The sequence below is a fragment of the Limanda limanda genome, chromosome 11 (genome assembly GCF_963576545.1).
Source record: "Limanda limanda chromosome 11, fLimLim1.1, whole genome shotgun sequence".
Classification (NCBI taxonomy): domain Eukaryota; kingdom Metazoa; phylum Chordata; class Actinopteri; order Pleuronectiformes; family Pleuronectidae; genus Limanda; species Limanda limanda.
This window is the reverse complement of record NC_083646.1, coordinates 18,548,946-18,564,462: the sequence shown is the minus strand read 5'-3', so window position 1 is coordinate 18,564,462 and position 15,517 is coordinate 18,548,946. Positions and strand designations below refer to the sequence as shown.

Sequence of the window (15,517 nt, the reverse complement as noted above, 5' to 3'; positions counted from 1 at the left end):
GGCACTAGCCTCGGCTTCCAGTGTAGAACGCAACATGGATAATCAATTGAAAGAGTTGTTGAGCCTGATGTCTTTGCTAACAGCTGTTGTGCAGTTAAATTCTGCATTAATTCAATTCTACACAGGTAAAACTGCTTAGGAGAAAAGGTATTACTCGTGCAAGCTGTGTGGTCACGTGAAATGCATTTGCAGGCTTGTGAGTGTGAACAGGGACAAAAACTGGTATGGCGCCAAGCACTCACATGGACATTGCTTTACTTTGAAGATGCCGTTCTTAGTTTGGATGTACCCTGAAAGTGCTCAACTATTTCTGTGCATGACGGCTGCTGTCAATGACACAACCTCGTTAAACAATCCACGGGGAACATTTACGTTTCTTTTTTAAATGCATGCATTATTCGCTCTAGAGCTGCTACGTTAGCGTGTTTTTATCACACTTTGCATCATCACACAGCAAACAGAGAACTAGGAGATTTAGGTTAACATGCATATATCTATATGACTTACAAAGCAGTCCCTGGCTCATGCTCGCTTAAATCCCACAGTTAAGTTGTATCCCCTCACCACAAGCCTGCGTGGAGCAGTCGCTGTTTACAAGTGGTTCTGCATCAGATAATGATCATTTACCACAGTACAGTAACTGGTGTTTGACAGACAGCAAAACAGGGACACAAGTAATATATTTGGAGACGTATTTACAACCGGAAACAAACTTTTTGGCCCAGTACTTATTGAGATGATTATGATCTTTTCAACCCTTTAAAAACACACTCACAAAAACAAAAAACAAAAAAAACCAATGCATACTTTATGATGAAGTCCTCAGTTTGCATGTTTTGCTACATCAGCAGCTTACCAGCATTGTCTTTTTTGTTTTATGTGTTGCAAATCCTCTCTTAAAGCTACAAGGGTGGTTGTCCTGCAGGATTCCAGACAATGTTGCAAGAAATTCTGACAACTGACCTTGTTGCAACACAGCAGTTTGTGTTGAGGAATGAGTACGAGGGGAGGGGCGGGCTGGTAAATTATTGGGAAAAGGAGAAAGAGAGAAAAGAGAGCTACATGCTTACTAATGCATTATCACCTTCTACTTTCGGACCTGACTGCCAATGGTCAACAGTTGTTTGTGCCAGGAACCCCGGCCAGGATCCAATCGCATCTGGCAACCGATGCGTGATCACGTCACGCGCATGGCACCGACCCGGGCCGCGCGTAATCACAGGCGATTGTCACAATTCGGCTCCAAGTCACGGTGAGGCCCTCTGACCTGAACTGTGCTGCTGTCAACCTTCAAAACTTCACATGTTAAGCACTCATTCTTTCTGGGTGGGTGGCTGCAGGCAAAGGGGCGAGCTACAGAGAACCAGCTCACATGATGGTTAAACAATAAAAAGCTTTCTGCCTGTTGGGTGTATTGATCCAAAAAGAGTTTGGAGGAGGGGAATGGAATCAAAGGTTTGCTTGTTGTTGTTTTTATCATAAAGGGGTTATTTTTGGTCAGCTCCCCATGGTCAGTAAAATGAGATGGGAGAGATAGTAAAGTAGGAAATGAATAATGGGAAGAGACAAGCACAGGACTTACAGCTGTAGCCTATAGACCAAATTGTTTAGATAGGAGCTGTAACAGAAACTGTCATGGTTTGATATATATTAAAAGTGGTCTGGAGTTGACAGTGGGATCTGGCCGACATTCAGACCTTAAAAGAACGGAGATACGTACAGGGCTGTATTACCTCTAATAGTTGCTGTGTAAGCTTATTTTCTGCCAGATCCCTTTGAAAGAAACATTTGCTCTCACTGTATTCTACGCAGAATGCACGTACAGCATGAGTGCACAAAACAAGCAAAGGAGAATCATGCATAGGTGGTTTTTAGGAAATGTTGCAACGTAAGCCAATGTCTTATTCACAACGCCACTTGAGGCACGTCAATAAGCGTGAACGTCATGAGAGCCATGGCTGCATTTCATGGGGACGACTTTCTCCCCGTGACCATTCACTTCTGTCAGCACCACATGCATACAGCAAGTCACAGTGTATGGTTTCTAAGGACTGGTCTGTGTTTCAAAAGTTGGTGCTGAGGTTTGGGGGTTTATGTTGTCATCACATCGGTGCAAAAGAGCTAAGGCGGTCCTATGCTCATGTTTGTCAAAATGAGCAGTGTGACATGGGACACAGTTCACTCCTACATGGGGGCCTGGAGATCTCCAAGGGTTGCATCAGATGGAAAAATATATAAATAACTGCGCCGTGCCACAGAGTTTGTGTTGTCACCACTTCTTCATTGCAAGGCGGTATACATTGGAACTTGGTGGCAGGATGTGTTATGCGTCAGGGAAGAAACTATTCAATTTTGGAGTGGATCCGGATCAGTGGGCAAACTTTCCTTAACATTGTGAGGCTTTTTTTTTGACATTTCATTGATTTCCCAGGGAATAATTTATGGATTTTGGGGGACTGATACTCATGGGTGTGTAAAATGCAGAGCAGCTTGATTGAATTTAAGGGACTGTTGGGCCTTGGCCGAGTTATGCGCTCTATTCTAGTTGTTGAATTAATTCTGTCTAATATGTCTGTAGGTTTTTTGACACATGAAAAAGATCAACCAGATGTTGATGATATATATTTGCGTTGGTCTCAATTCGTTTGAAACATGTTTGGTTGAAGTGTACAACAAGGGTCTATTTGTAGACAGAGCCAGTGACCATATGTAGAAGTAGTGCTCTGTATTACAATGAAGTCAACGTGTTTCTGCCTTAAACAAAGCAACATGCATCCTCCTCCTCAGCCTAACGACCAGCAAATCCTCACAGTTAATCCCACAGATGTCTCCAGTCTGCAAACTCTGCACGGCCTCAGAACAAAACAACATGTATCGCTACTTTCTTCAAATGTGTGTATGAGCGAGTGTGTGTGTATGCATTCGAGCCACCATGTTCAGAGATTAGGTCACACGAGTGCCTTTCCTAAATAGCCAAAGTCATCAGATTACACAGTGCGCTCGCCGAGGTGCAAATAGCAGTCATAAAATGCTGAAACACTACTTGGGAGGGCGCAAACAGCTGGAGTCTCTGGAGTCAGACGCATCCAGACAAGCAGGGACAGGAATTGGACGAGGGGTAATGGTGGTGGTGGTGGAGGGGGGGGGGGGGTTGTCGGAAGAAGTGGTAGGAAAACGGAACTAAGGGGGGGGGGGGAGAGAGCATTCAGTGCATTACAAGGTGCACCTGACTGTTTGCAGTATATGGTTGACTCGTTCTTTCTTGCACAGCTCTGTTTAACTTGCTTTTTCCTGGCGAGACCCAAAAGCACATAGCATATACTTAATACTTTATAGTTTAGCTTAGAAAGTCTAAAACAGTAAAACAATAATGAGATTTACTTATTGACCTCGGTTTTATGTATTATAAACAACCACAAAACATAAAGTGAAAACAAATCTCTTCCTAAATAAATGAAATAGCTTGAAATCTTCAAACAATCCTTCTCTCAACAGACCAAAGTGCAACAATCATTCTTTCTTTCTTGTCTCTGGTCCATGCAAACTGGTTCCACGGCGGCTAAATTTCAAGCAGCTGAAGGCAGCAGGGGTTCAAAATTTGGCTCAGTGTTGACAGTGCTTATTGGAAAAGAATGGGAACAGCTCTCTGACACCACACTTCAGCACCAGACACCATTTCTTCATCAATTAGCAATTTCACTTCAGGCTCCACCTAAGTCATCTGTTGGGCCGCCATCCACAACACGTTCCACAAACTGGAGGTTTATCAAATTTGGAAACTGCAAACCGACCTAGTTCCAGATTCTGAGACACGTGTCCGTGACTCAATACCTAATCTGCTTCGTATAACCCAGGCAAACATGAGTGATGTTAGCAAACAATAAAACCAGTTACAATCCTTCAAGATCGTCGAGCCGAGAATTGATTACGACAACCTGCCAAGACCACACTGCCTGCTTTTCAAAGCTCCGTCACATCAAGAGCCCATCGCTCATATATCCTTGGAAATCCCAGAGGTGGGACGAGTCTGCTGCGTTCTATTATTACTCCTACTACAACGAGCCCCGGGGGCAACACACCCGTCCTTTTACAAGAGGAAAACACATGACCTCCAAGTGATTTGTGGTGGGAGGAGATTTAACATTTCCCTTTGGTACAAAAGGAAGGTGTGCATTAGCAGTCTGGGTGAAATTAGATTAGACAAACAGATAGAGGTGCATGTGAAGAGCAGGGATAATGGTGCGTGTTACGAGGTAAAAAAGAGCCAGGAACAGAGCTCGAAATTCCCCAGATTAATGATTCTTAGTTTACAAAGTGACTGATGGTTATTTTTATGGAGGCACATTTCTAAGACCTTAAACTGAATGGAGAAAAAAAGTCCATTGTGGAACAGTCAGTTGTGACTGCATTGGATGCTGGGCCACCATTTGCCTAAACCAGGTATATAAAGTTATATTTCATCAATGCAAGCATGTGACTCTTTCCAGTTTGTGGAAGCAGACCAGATTACTCTCCAAGATCCAACAAGTATTATTTTATCTGATTAGGACTTAACGCAAAATAAATCATTTGAAGCTGCTTTCAGACATGCACTGAACTCCAGATAATCTCTTAGAAATGTCCTGCAGGGGCTGTATGTGAGAAGTTAAATGTCTAAATCTGTTGCTGCCGACATTTTTCTCCAGAGTTTTTCCAACCAGCCCCCAAGTAGGAACTCTGGATAATGTCCAAACAAGCAATAGATGCAAAACTATTAAAAACTTCTGCTGATAAAGCCAGACGCCTGTGCCAATGAGCTGTTAACCATAGTGCGGTATGCGCAGTGGAATACATTTGTTTAATCCTGCTTGTGGCATTCAAAATTCAAAATTTGTGAGAAACAAACTGAAGAAAGTGCAGACCTCATTGGGCGGACATTTTCTAAAGTTCATGTCTGAGGCTGATGGGACTGTCTGCAAGTATTTATTCACTCTGAAGTAGTGGAGGAATTGAAATTTTTGACACAATGACCAAATGAGATGATGAAAGATCCGCTCATCAGATGTATCCTCTGAGGATTATGAATATTTGTACAAAATTGTGTGCTAGACCAACATGGCCATTCTCTTGCCAGCATGACTAAAAATCCAACATGAAGTATCACATACAGGCAAAAAAAAGATTCATGGTATCAGAGTTACACAAAGCCTGCATGTCACTCCACTCACCCCTCTGCGCCCTCACCCCCATAAAAGCCTGACTAAAGCAGATTAAGCTGCAGCATAAAGTCAACACAGAAGAGAACCTGTTTTATGATACCCCCCCCCCCTACACACATGTGCGTATGTGCGCTGTGCACAGTCTCAAACCATTTGGCAGGTGAATAGTGCAGCCAGTGGGACTGGCCTGTTTCTTTCATTTTTATGGTTGAACTCCCCACTGTCATCAAAGCCAGGCTAACCACTATATGGGCTGCCAGAAGTGGGGAGTTGAAAAGGCAACTTATGCACATGGCTTTACAACGTAACACTCCTCACAAGGGGGGTTTCACCACTTCTAAATGCCACAGAGGAATCAACAACCCTTATTGATTTTATCTCTACATCACAGTCTGATCTTTCTTCATCATTCTCTCTCTGTCCATCATTTAGCCTGAAGAGATACCAGCACGCAGACTGTGTGGGTCGCCCTAAATGCAGATTAATAATTCTGAATCCTTAACAACACAGATGCCTTATCGGGCTAAATTTATCAAGCAATGACAGTGTAAATAAAGTGAGTTGTGTCTTGGTGCAGTTGGAGGCCAGGTGCTCTTACTGATACAGATATTGATCCGAGGCCCTATGGTCAATATTTACCTGCTGGGTGCCAAATAGTAACCTGACCAAAGTGCAAGGTCTTGTGTGAAGTTTTAAGTTGTCCAGCGAACTTTGACCATTCATAGGCAAAAAAAAGAACATCTGAAGCTCAGAAGTGCATGTATGCATTTGCACATTGCACACAGTTAACCCTCATAGTTAACAGTTAAGCCAGATCTTCCTGGTCGCCTTGTGTAATAATACTTGTATAACCCCAACCCTGTAATGCACAATAAAGTTATATCCATCTTTTTATTTCAGGACAGCCAGGGCTGTCAGAATATGTATCCTGTAGTGATTACAAATGAATATTTAAATATTGAGATGACCATAAAGACCAAAGAAAAGATAAAACAGAAATTGAATTTCACAGAAATGTACTCAAATAACACAGAGAACAATAATGAACAAGGTTTGCCGCATTAAACAATTCCCCCCCCAGGTATGGGTAATCAGGAGGAGAAATGAACGTTCTAACCAACACACATCAAAAACTATTTCTTTAAAAAATTTTTTTAAAGAAATGTCACATATTTTTATTAATAACACACAGTTTTGCCATGAGACAGAGGGCCATATTACTACTACTACTTATCTATGGATACCTGAATGGGTTCAATCTCATGTTATTCAATTGCACTACGTGTTTGAGATCAGTGCCACACACATGCCCAGTGAGAAACACAACCTCGAAACATACAAATACCCAACAGACATAAAAGGAAACCCATCTCTAATGTGCAGTGGGCTCTGCACTGCAAGATCAATTGAAATATCACACTACATCCCAAAATATGTCCAGTGGCCCTGAGAGCTTAACACTTAAGAAAACACAATATACTGCACAGTCACAACACAACCAACCACTCACAATACAAATAAATACTCACAGCACTACCAAATTCTCACCACACGACCAAATACTCATAACACAACCGTATCACCACTACACAAAAATACTTACAACTCAACAAAAGACTCAACCTGTCCAAATCCCTACAACATAGTCAAATAACTCACAACACAACATGTTTCTGTCAATTAATGAAGTGTATTGTGTGAAATGGCTAAAGTGTCACAGCCATGATCATCAGTTTTTACAGTCAGTTGTGTTTCTATTAGCTGTGAATGTGTTGTTTAATTGATATTTCCACCATTTGCATGTGTTAAATTTATTTGTACACATTTTCTTAAGGTTTAGTGCGTCGAGCCATCAGAACCTGTGAATATGACTTTTTTAATTTATGTGATTATTTTGTATGCATATAGGAATTGAATAAAACTCATAAGGGAAATATGAAAAATGGGTTGTTCAGATCTTGATAAGACACATCTTTCATTAAAAAAAAAAAAAGATCTTATGATAAACCATCTTCACGTTTACCCAGGAGTCTAAATACCTTTCTTTGCTGATATAACTTTGCACTTCCTCAATTCACATCAGAAAAATGTAAAATTCCCATTGATTCACTGACACAGTCCATTTTTGCTGTCCTCATTCGTGAGAACCACGTTTACAGTCTCTACAACCCTGGACCTTTCGGCTGGATCTTTTATTGGGATCTGGTCTGAAAATGCAGACACACACACACAAGCACAAACATGCACACACACACACACACACACACACACACACACACACACACACACACACACACACACACACACACACACACAGAGGAGAAGCATCCCTGGAGATGTGCCATTTTTCCGTCTGTTGTTTCAGAGGGCAGTTCTCAGACACAGCAGTGGTCCTCAACAACACAAATATAAACAGCAAACCAGCACAGTCAGGCCTGGAATTTATTGTAATTAAAGACACCAAAATAAAATGAAAAAAAACAAGCTAAAGGGAAATGTGGTCATTCTGGTTTTTCAAAGCATTTGTTTGTGTAAAAACAGTGAAAAGGCCCAATGAATTTCAAAGACTGATTTAAGGTTAAGGTTAAGGATTGAAGTTATGCTGTAACAAGGTCCTTCAGATGCAAAGCCACCACAAGTTTGAATCCTCTATGTTCCCTCTGTCAAACATAAAGCTGCTGCAATACTTTCTGATAATAGGTGAGTTCAAGACTGAGAGCATTAGTGTGTATTCATAAAGGCCTTTGTTCTCTCGTCCAGACTGGTCAGAGGGCGAGTACAACACTTGAGCTCTTAGACCCGAAGCTGCCTCACTTAGACTTCATGTCCTTCTTACAGTAATGCTTCCTTTAGGTTCACACAGCAACAGGAGGACCACCGAGGCAAGGACGGAAACTGGGCCAAACTTCTTCCACAGAACACAAACAAACCCAAGTGAAATAAAACGAAATTGTACATTTCAGCAATGTTATCCTACATATTGAAAAGATGGCTTTCACCCAGGACAAATGGAATGTAATGAATGAAAAGAGATGGAGAGGAAACTAAGATGACCCCAAACAACTCAGTCTATTCCAAAACAAGCTGCACTGCTGCTAATAACGGATCATTTTGATACTGATACGTCTGGGACTTTTGAATGAGATATCAGCTTATTTATCGTGTGCATGACTTATATTTCCAAGTTAGCTTTCTATCCTGTTGCCATCCATGCACATGTTCACACCCCTCCACTGTCCTTTAAAACAATTCTGTTCAATTAAGTTATCTGTATTTCACTGTTTGCTGTTTACGCCAGCTGCGTTAAGCAAAGATTATTCCTCTTGATTTGTGAACATAGTAAAACTCATGCAAAAGGTGTTATGGTGAAAGGTGAAAGAGGATTTTGTTTTGAAATCTGCGAACTGTATAAGGACATGAAAAGCACCAACACATTGTTTTGACATATTTGTCATGTAGGGCTTTCCTGTCTTACAGAGCAAACATTCTGTGGTGTTTGCAAACTTGACTTTTCCAAACCATTAGTTATTCATTAGCTGATTTAGGCAAAAGTGCAACCTACATAGAAAGAGCAGGGTCTAATGATGCAGGGCAGACAGGGACTGAAGGAGGGAACTTCTGTGCATAACTTGCCAACTTAGCCATTGGCCTTTTAAGTTAACTTAAGTCAAGTACAAGCCAGTTTTAAGGTCAGATAATGCACAGACCCCGAGTGCAGCCCCACAATAGCACACTGAGAGAACTGCTTGATGGCTGAGTATGTGTCAAAGTAGAAAAAAAACAACAGTGTTTTAACAATGAACAAATCTGTTTCAATTTAGATTTCCTGGCTGACTGTAATCTGTTGGTCTCCTTTCATCCGTCTTTCCCTTCTCACTCGTTCCTTTATCTCCCTGTCTGATTGGAATCTGAAGTTTAATATCTTCTAACACAAAATTACAGAACATTTATTTATTCAGTCATGTACTTCCACATAGTCTCTGCTCTAATTCGGTGTTTTATAAACTCTGACTTGAAATCCAAAAAAGGGTCATGGACCTCTGTCTTTCTCCCTCTCTTGTTTTTTGAATGACAAGAACACTGTAATTCTGTGTTTATATTAATGGGATCCCAGGATGAGCCCAGCCTCACAGTTTCCCCTTTGTCAGTAAGTGCAATCACTGCATTCGTTCGGTAAATCAATCTTAATGCTGCCAAAACTACACTGAAATAACAATGTAACACAAACAGTCTTTCAAACTGATTGTCCTGATGCAAAACACGCACGCCACTCCAGCTCCAGCTCATCCACTCCCTCCTGCAACTCGACTCCGTTCACGTTCAGACTCACCATCCCCATGCATGTGGACAGTGCCACAGAGGAGTTGACCCTCGACCTCAGCAACCCCTGGTAAAAGCAGAGGTCATCCCGGTGGTGGGCCCTCAGGCTCTTGGTGCCGTTCTTTCCCAGGACCTGGATGGTGAACCCAGGTGCAATCAGGCTCTCAGAGGCCTCCCTCAGCTCCATGTGGAAGTCCTGCCCCAAGCCGCTCAGCCGGAAGTGGACCGTTTCATTGCCGCCGCCGGAGTTTGACGAGGCCACATCTGGGGTCAGGGATCTGCGTCGCCTTCTGCGCTGGTGATGGGCAACTTCGTGGGAGATGTAAACACCTCGGTGGCTGACCTCGTACGGAGATATGATCTCATATTCTGGAGAGACAGGGAGAGGAAGACAATTAGGAGGGAGGAGAAAGATGTAAAGCTGGACAATTATTCTTGGTGTTTTGTGAAATAAAATGCAACGACAAGACATTGAGAGACTAAATGAGAGTGATCAATGAGAAGAATCCAATTTAAGGACAATCCATTGATATAAAGAAGTTTTCATGGAATCCAACAGTGGACAATATTGCTGAGAGAAGTCAATGGTCATACAACTACAAAGAAATATGTTGTGAATGTAACTTGGCAGAAATATAGGCCATTGTCTTGTGGTCAGCGAGCAAGAAAAGGAAGGGACCCAGACACTTCCAGCGCAGGCTGTTCGGCGGAGAGTGAATCATGTTTGACCTTAGCGGTTTACTCGTTTTTTTTTACTACGGCTCAGGCTGGATAACTGCAGTCATAAAGAGGGCTGGTGGCAGGTCACGGGCCTGGCCTGTTGTGCCGTGTCTACTGGTGCCGTGGCCACAGAAACTAACCTGCTTTTCTCCAAAACATCAAATCAAAAGAGTGGCTGACTTTGTGAGCCGCGGCAAAATTTGTTTTCCAGAGGAAATCGTGACAGTAGTCGTTGCTCCTGTCCAACCTGAGAGTAAGACCTGACCTGCTAAAGGAAGGCCTGCTGTGCCAGGGATGAAGCGTGTAATTGTCTTTAAGGCTGCTGCAGGGTTTCGGAGATTTAGAACCTCTTACTAGCAAGTGAAACGTATTCAATGCAACAAAATGTGCTTAAACTGATAATTATGCTCAGAAATTGTTGTTTCATTGTAATTTACTGCTTCTGTGGTGGGTTCTTAGCGGTAGAAAAGTCCTTGATACCCTGAGCTATCCACACCTTGCACGTATATGCTCCAGATATACTTCTGGTCTATGAGTAACCAGCAAGCAAACAACTGAATTTACATCATTAATTGATTTTTGCGAAAGCGTTACGATGGCCTCTGCAAATGTGTTCGTGCTGACCATATGGAAAAATTATATGCTATCATTTTATCGGCTCAAAGTGCACAGAAATAACAGGAACCTTGGACTTACAGTCAACGAGAGCCAGAGTGAGGTACTGTACAGTATGCCCTGCTTTAGCGAGTCTGAAATAATGAGTAAATATAGCACGGAGACAGACATGTTTTGGCAGTCAGTAGGCGAAGCATGCAGGGGGGTGAACAGACAGTGTGTCATCACTGGCTGTGAGAATGCCTGAGGTTTGAACTTGGCTATTTGGTGCAGTTTGGACAGACTATGACTTAAAGCCAGACGCACAATATGACATATGATTATTAGTGGATGCATTTATTTAAAGCCCTGGCATTGAGATGAGTGCGTGTGTGGTCAGAGCAGGAAGCAGACCTGCAGATCTACCCACTGAGCTGTATACGCGACTGCAGAGAGCAAACACACATCACGTCTCCAGTCCTTTCTGTGCAGGAACCGGAGCACTTAGGGCAAAAGCAAGAAAATGCTCTTCTCTCTCCATCCCTGCTGCTTTGTCCATCGCCCAACTCGCCCCTACACAAACACTCGCTCACACACTCACACACATTTACACCTACTCAACTGTGTTTGTGTCGACCTAACTCAAAAACCAGCCGCAGTGACCCACGTCTGACAGTGTACAAACAAAAGAGTCTGCAGGAACAGAGTGCAAGCATGCATGCACTCACACACACACAGGCATGGCTGCTGGACTGTGACAATATCCTGCAGTGGTTAGTTTGTTGGTTTAGTAACTCCTGAATGCCATTAGTCCTGATAGGCTCTCTAACCACTGGGCACCTTGGCTTCGTCTTTACAAAACATGTGAACTCTTTCCTCAGCCACTCGCATGAATGTTAAACACACTGATGCCGAGCAGTTAAGTTGTTAAAGCGACTGACTGTGGGATGATCTGAAAGAGAAATGAGGGTTTCCCCTCTCTCTCATGTTTTAGATCATCTCCACATGTGCCCATGCAGTGAAAGGAGTTTTTAGATGTGTGTGTGTGTGTCTGCTCTTCGCGGTAACTAAAAAAAGACCAACATAAAACCAAAACAAACAAACAACAGAGACCAAAAGATCTCAAAATGCCAACGCAGTTGCTGACTCAGCACACCACATGGGGTTAGATCCACAAAACGGAAAACAGATGAAATTCTCACTTCCTGCTCACACTAATTACTGAAGTTAATAAGCAGCTAAATTAGACCTCAATGCATCTTTTGTTTTTTTTTAAAGTTTTACTTCCCAGTGCCTTATTACAATTTAAGTGCACAAACACAAGGGAGCCATTTTTTATATTTTAATGTTTTTTTCTTTTAACCGCCTCCACAAATTAAATTGAATTGCCTTCAACTAAGAGGAATCATCTATCTAAAACAAATGTAACTACTTAATTCCTAAGCCTGCAGCTCCTCTGGTGCAGCAGACAGTTATGGCTCTGTGTCAGGGTGCAGGTCGCCCCCTAGCGGTGAAGAGAGGCAAAACACAGCGGCGCAGGTGAGTGCAGTTTGATGCTGCCGGCGCTCTGAGGGACGTGAATGACTTTACTGTTGTCCTGAAACCTTGTTTACCAACATCCTGCACTTGCACACTAACAACCTCATCCACAAGCTTAGAATCAGTACGTTTCATGCAGCACTTGACACATCTCCTACCTGTATTTCCAGGTAAATTGAGAAACCGGAGTAGAGCCGATGCTTCCCTCTGGGATTCTGCACCGTCAGCACCATTACTCCAAGTCAAGCTCTGCAAGAGAAGGAAGACGTGTGTAAATTGTCAGGAGAGGATAGAGCCTCACTTTGTCATGTGAAGTTGAGGAGCTCTGCGTGCATGTGCAAGAACTAAATCGAACTTACTCTGCCCAGGGCGGAAAAAAAAAAGAGATGGAAGAAGAGCAAAGTCCAGTTGTTCCACGCTGCGCAAATCCGAGAGGAAGTCATGTCTGTGGATCACCCACAGCCCCAAAGACACTGGACCCTGTGCCACACGGTCACTTTCCACATAAACCAGTCCACCACCAGCAGGAGCAGGAGCAGCAGGAGCAGAAGCAGGAGGAGCACTTCTGCAGGAGTTCTAATGAATGAAGCATCAACGGCTTTCAGACATGAACTCAGCTCCTCTCTCCCGACAAGTCATCTTTCTTAATTCCACTAAGGTCGGTCTCTCTCTCTCTCTCTCTCTCTCTCTCTCTCTCTCTCTCTCTCTCTCTCTCTCTCTCTCTCTCTCTCTCTCTCTCTCTCTCTCTCTCTTTCTCTCTCTCTCTCTCTCTCCCCCTCGCTCTCTCCTTGTCTCACACGCGCTCCCTCTCTCGCTTTACCCGGTGACCCCCGCGGACCATTTTGACTCCCAGTGAAATCATGTGATTGTCTTAAATAGAAGACTCTCTCTCTCTCTCTCTCTTTCTCTCTATGAAAGTCGCAACTGAGTTCGAGTCCACCGGGAGCACTGACTGAACACAAGGCAGCTGGGGACTCTCTCTCTCTCTCTCTCTCTCTCTCTCTCTCTCTCTCTCTCTCTCTCTCTCTCTCTCCTGCGCTCTCTCTGTCAGAGTATGTGTGTGTGTGTGTGTGTCTCTCTAACCAATCAAATTAGACACCTGTGAGACCTGTGGGACAGGCTTCAGCACATTCAGGTGACAAACTGCATCTCCTATAACCTGCACTGCAATAACAAACTATTTGTTATGTTGGTTCCACCTCAGCTCATTTGATGCATTTCTTAACATGTGCACAGGAATGAGATGAGTGAATGAGTGTTTCTTTTTGTGAATTTCAGTAGTCTAGGCTCTGTAACCCAAACTCGATCTGCAGATTACACCCTGCAGCAGGTTATCAGTAATTTATGATGGATTACGGTCTGAAATTTACCCCCTGACCCCTGTTTAATCCGCTCGTCATTCTCCCATCTCCCCGTGTATTCCGCAGCTGCACTGATAGGCAACCGGCCAACATCTCCGAACTCCCCACAATCATTCATGGAAGTGCTTATACACGAGTGTGGGAGCCAAAAGAACTGGGAGCGCTTGTTTCATATTCTGGAGCATTTCATCCTCCCCAAAAGAAAACCAGATGAGGTTTTCTGCTGTGTGGCAGGAGAAATAAATGTGTGACGGTTTACAGTGTGATCTTTTTTCTTCTTTTTTTTGGCTCCTGGTCAGAATATCTGGATGAGACTAAAGGGAATCAGAGGTGATTGTAAATATGATGGTCCATGAAGTTCCACCCACTTGTAAGACCTGTTCCATAAGTTTCAGCCTGCAATCTATTGTTGCAATAATTTCTTTCATTTCTGGGGCCTTGGAGCTATTTGTCGTTTTATAAATAACTGAATTGTTTATTAGCCAGCAGAGCAGATTGTCATGCAGTCCAGAATGTGTGAAATAAACTCTGGTGTTGTGTTTCAGCATTTCAGAAAGAGCCATGAGAGACGGCCTGACAAATTACCCTGAGCAGTGGATGCTTGAGGGGACATCTCGGCTCCCTGTGACACTCCGAGGGGTTTGTTCCTCACAAACTGTTCGATGCATCTGCCAAACAGCCTGTGTCATGTTAGAGCAGCAGCAGTGTCCCGCGTCAAGAGATTTATCTGTGAGAGGAGGGCAATAAACGAGACAATGCGGCGATATCAAAACCAAATGACCGACTTTCCCCCTGGATGCAGCTTCCCACAGACGAGAGCTCCCACCACATGTTTGGAGGCTCAGGTAATCTTTACAGTGTCAGCTGCTGCTGGAGTTAAATCACCCCCCCCTCCTCCTTTAGACAAACTCCCTATCCCACCCCCCACATGTGTTCACACGCTGCAATCCAACACCCGCCCTGCACCGTGCAAATGGATGGGAAACACGCTTGTCACCTATTTATTCATTAGCCGTCTCTCTCTCTCTCTCTCTCTCTCTCTCTCTCTCTCTCTCTCTCTCTCTCTCTCTCTCTCTCTCTCTCTCTCTATGAATTTGTTCTGCAAACGCACACAGCTGATTGTCTGCCAGATGTTTGAGCTGTGAAACGGTCAGTGTTGTGATGTACCGTGGTCTGCTGCTTCGCTTCTGTCCAGGGGGTGGGGGGTCGAGCATGTGGAGCGAGAGCGGCGGACTGCAGACATATAGAGAGGTTGCCGAATCGTTTGAAGGTGTTGAGCATAGAGAGCATAGAGAGCACCCCACCCCAACCCCCCCTCGGAGTCCAAGCTGAGCCGAGCTGCCGTGAGGGATTTGACCTGTGACCCTGTGAGCTGCTGCAGCCGTGCCTCTCAGTCTGCCTGCCTGTCTGACCGCATGTTTGTCTGCCTGCTACGTCTCTCTTCCAGCTCTAGTCTCCGCCCGATCGCTTGTCTTCAATATCATCTCGGGATGCACAGAGCCAAAAGAGCGGCACATTCCTACATATGCATTTCCACACATACACACACACACACACACACACACACACACACACACACACACACACACACACACACACACACACACACACACACACACACACACAGTGCATCACTTTATTTTAGACACATTCATACTATATTGCTGCTCAATACATGAAGAGATGGACACACAAACACAAACAGGCACGCACACGTTCCTCTGTCCTAGTGAGGACACTCATTGGCACAATTCCTTAGCTCCTGATTCTAACCATAATCATCAC

At 43.7% G+C, this 15,517-nt stretch overlaps 1 protein-coding gene across 1 annotated transcript in view; it reads right to left on the bottom strand.

Annotated features, from left to right (window-relative positions):
* The window catches only part of LOC133014572 (A disintegrin and metalloproteinase with thrombospondin motifs 16), a 61,115-nt gene extending 46,093 nt beyond the window's left edge, over nt 1–15,022 (bottom strand). The window contains exons 1-3 of the mRNA XM_061081836.1: nt 14,900–15,022; nt 12,530–12,620; nt 9,529–9,887 (exon numbers count right to left, since the gene is read on the bottom strand). Of these exons, the coding sequence (XP_060937819.1) occupies nt 9,529–9,887; nt 12,530–12,620; nt 14,900–15,022 (573 nt within the window). The remainder of the gene's footprint in view (nt 1–9,528; nt 9,888–12,529; nt 12,621–14,899) is intronic.
* Between the last annotated feature and the right edge of the window lie 495 nt (nt 15,023–15,517).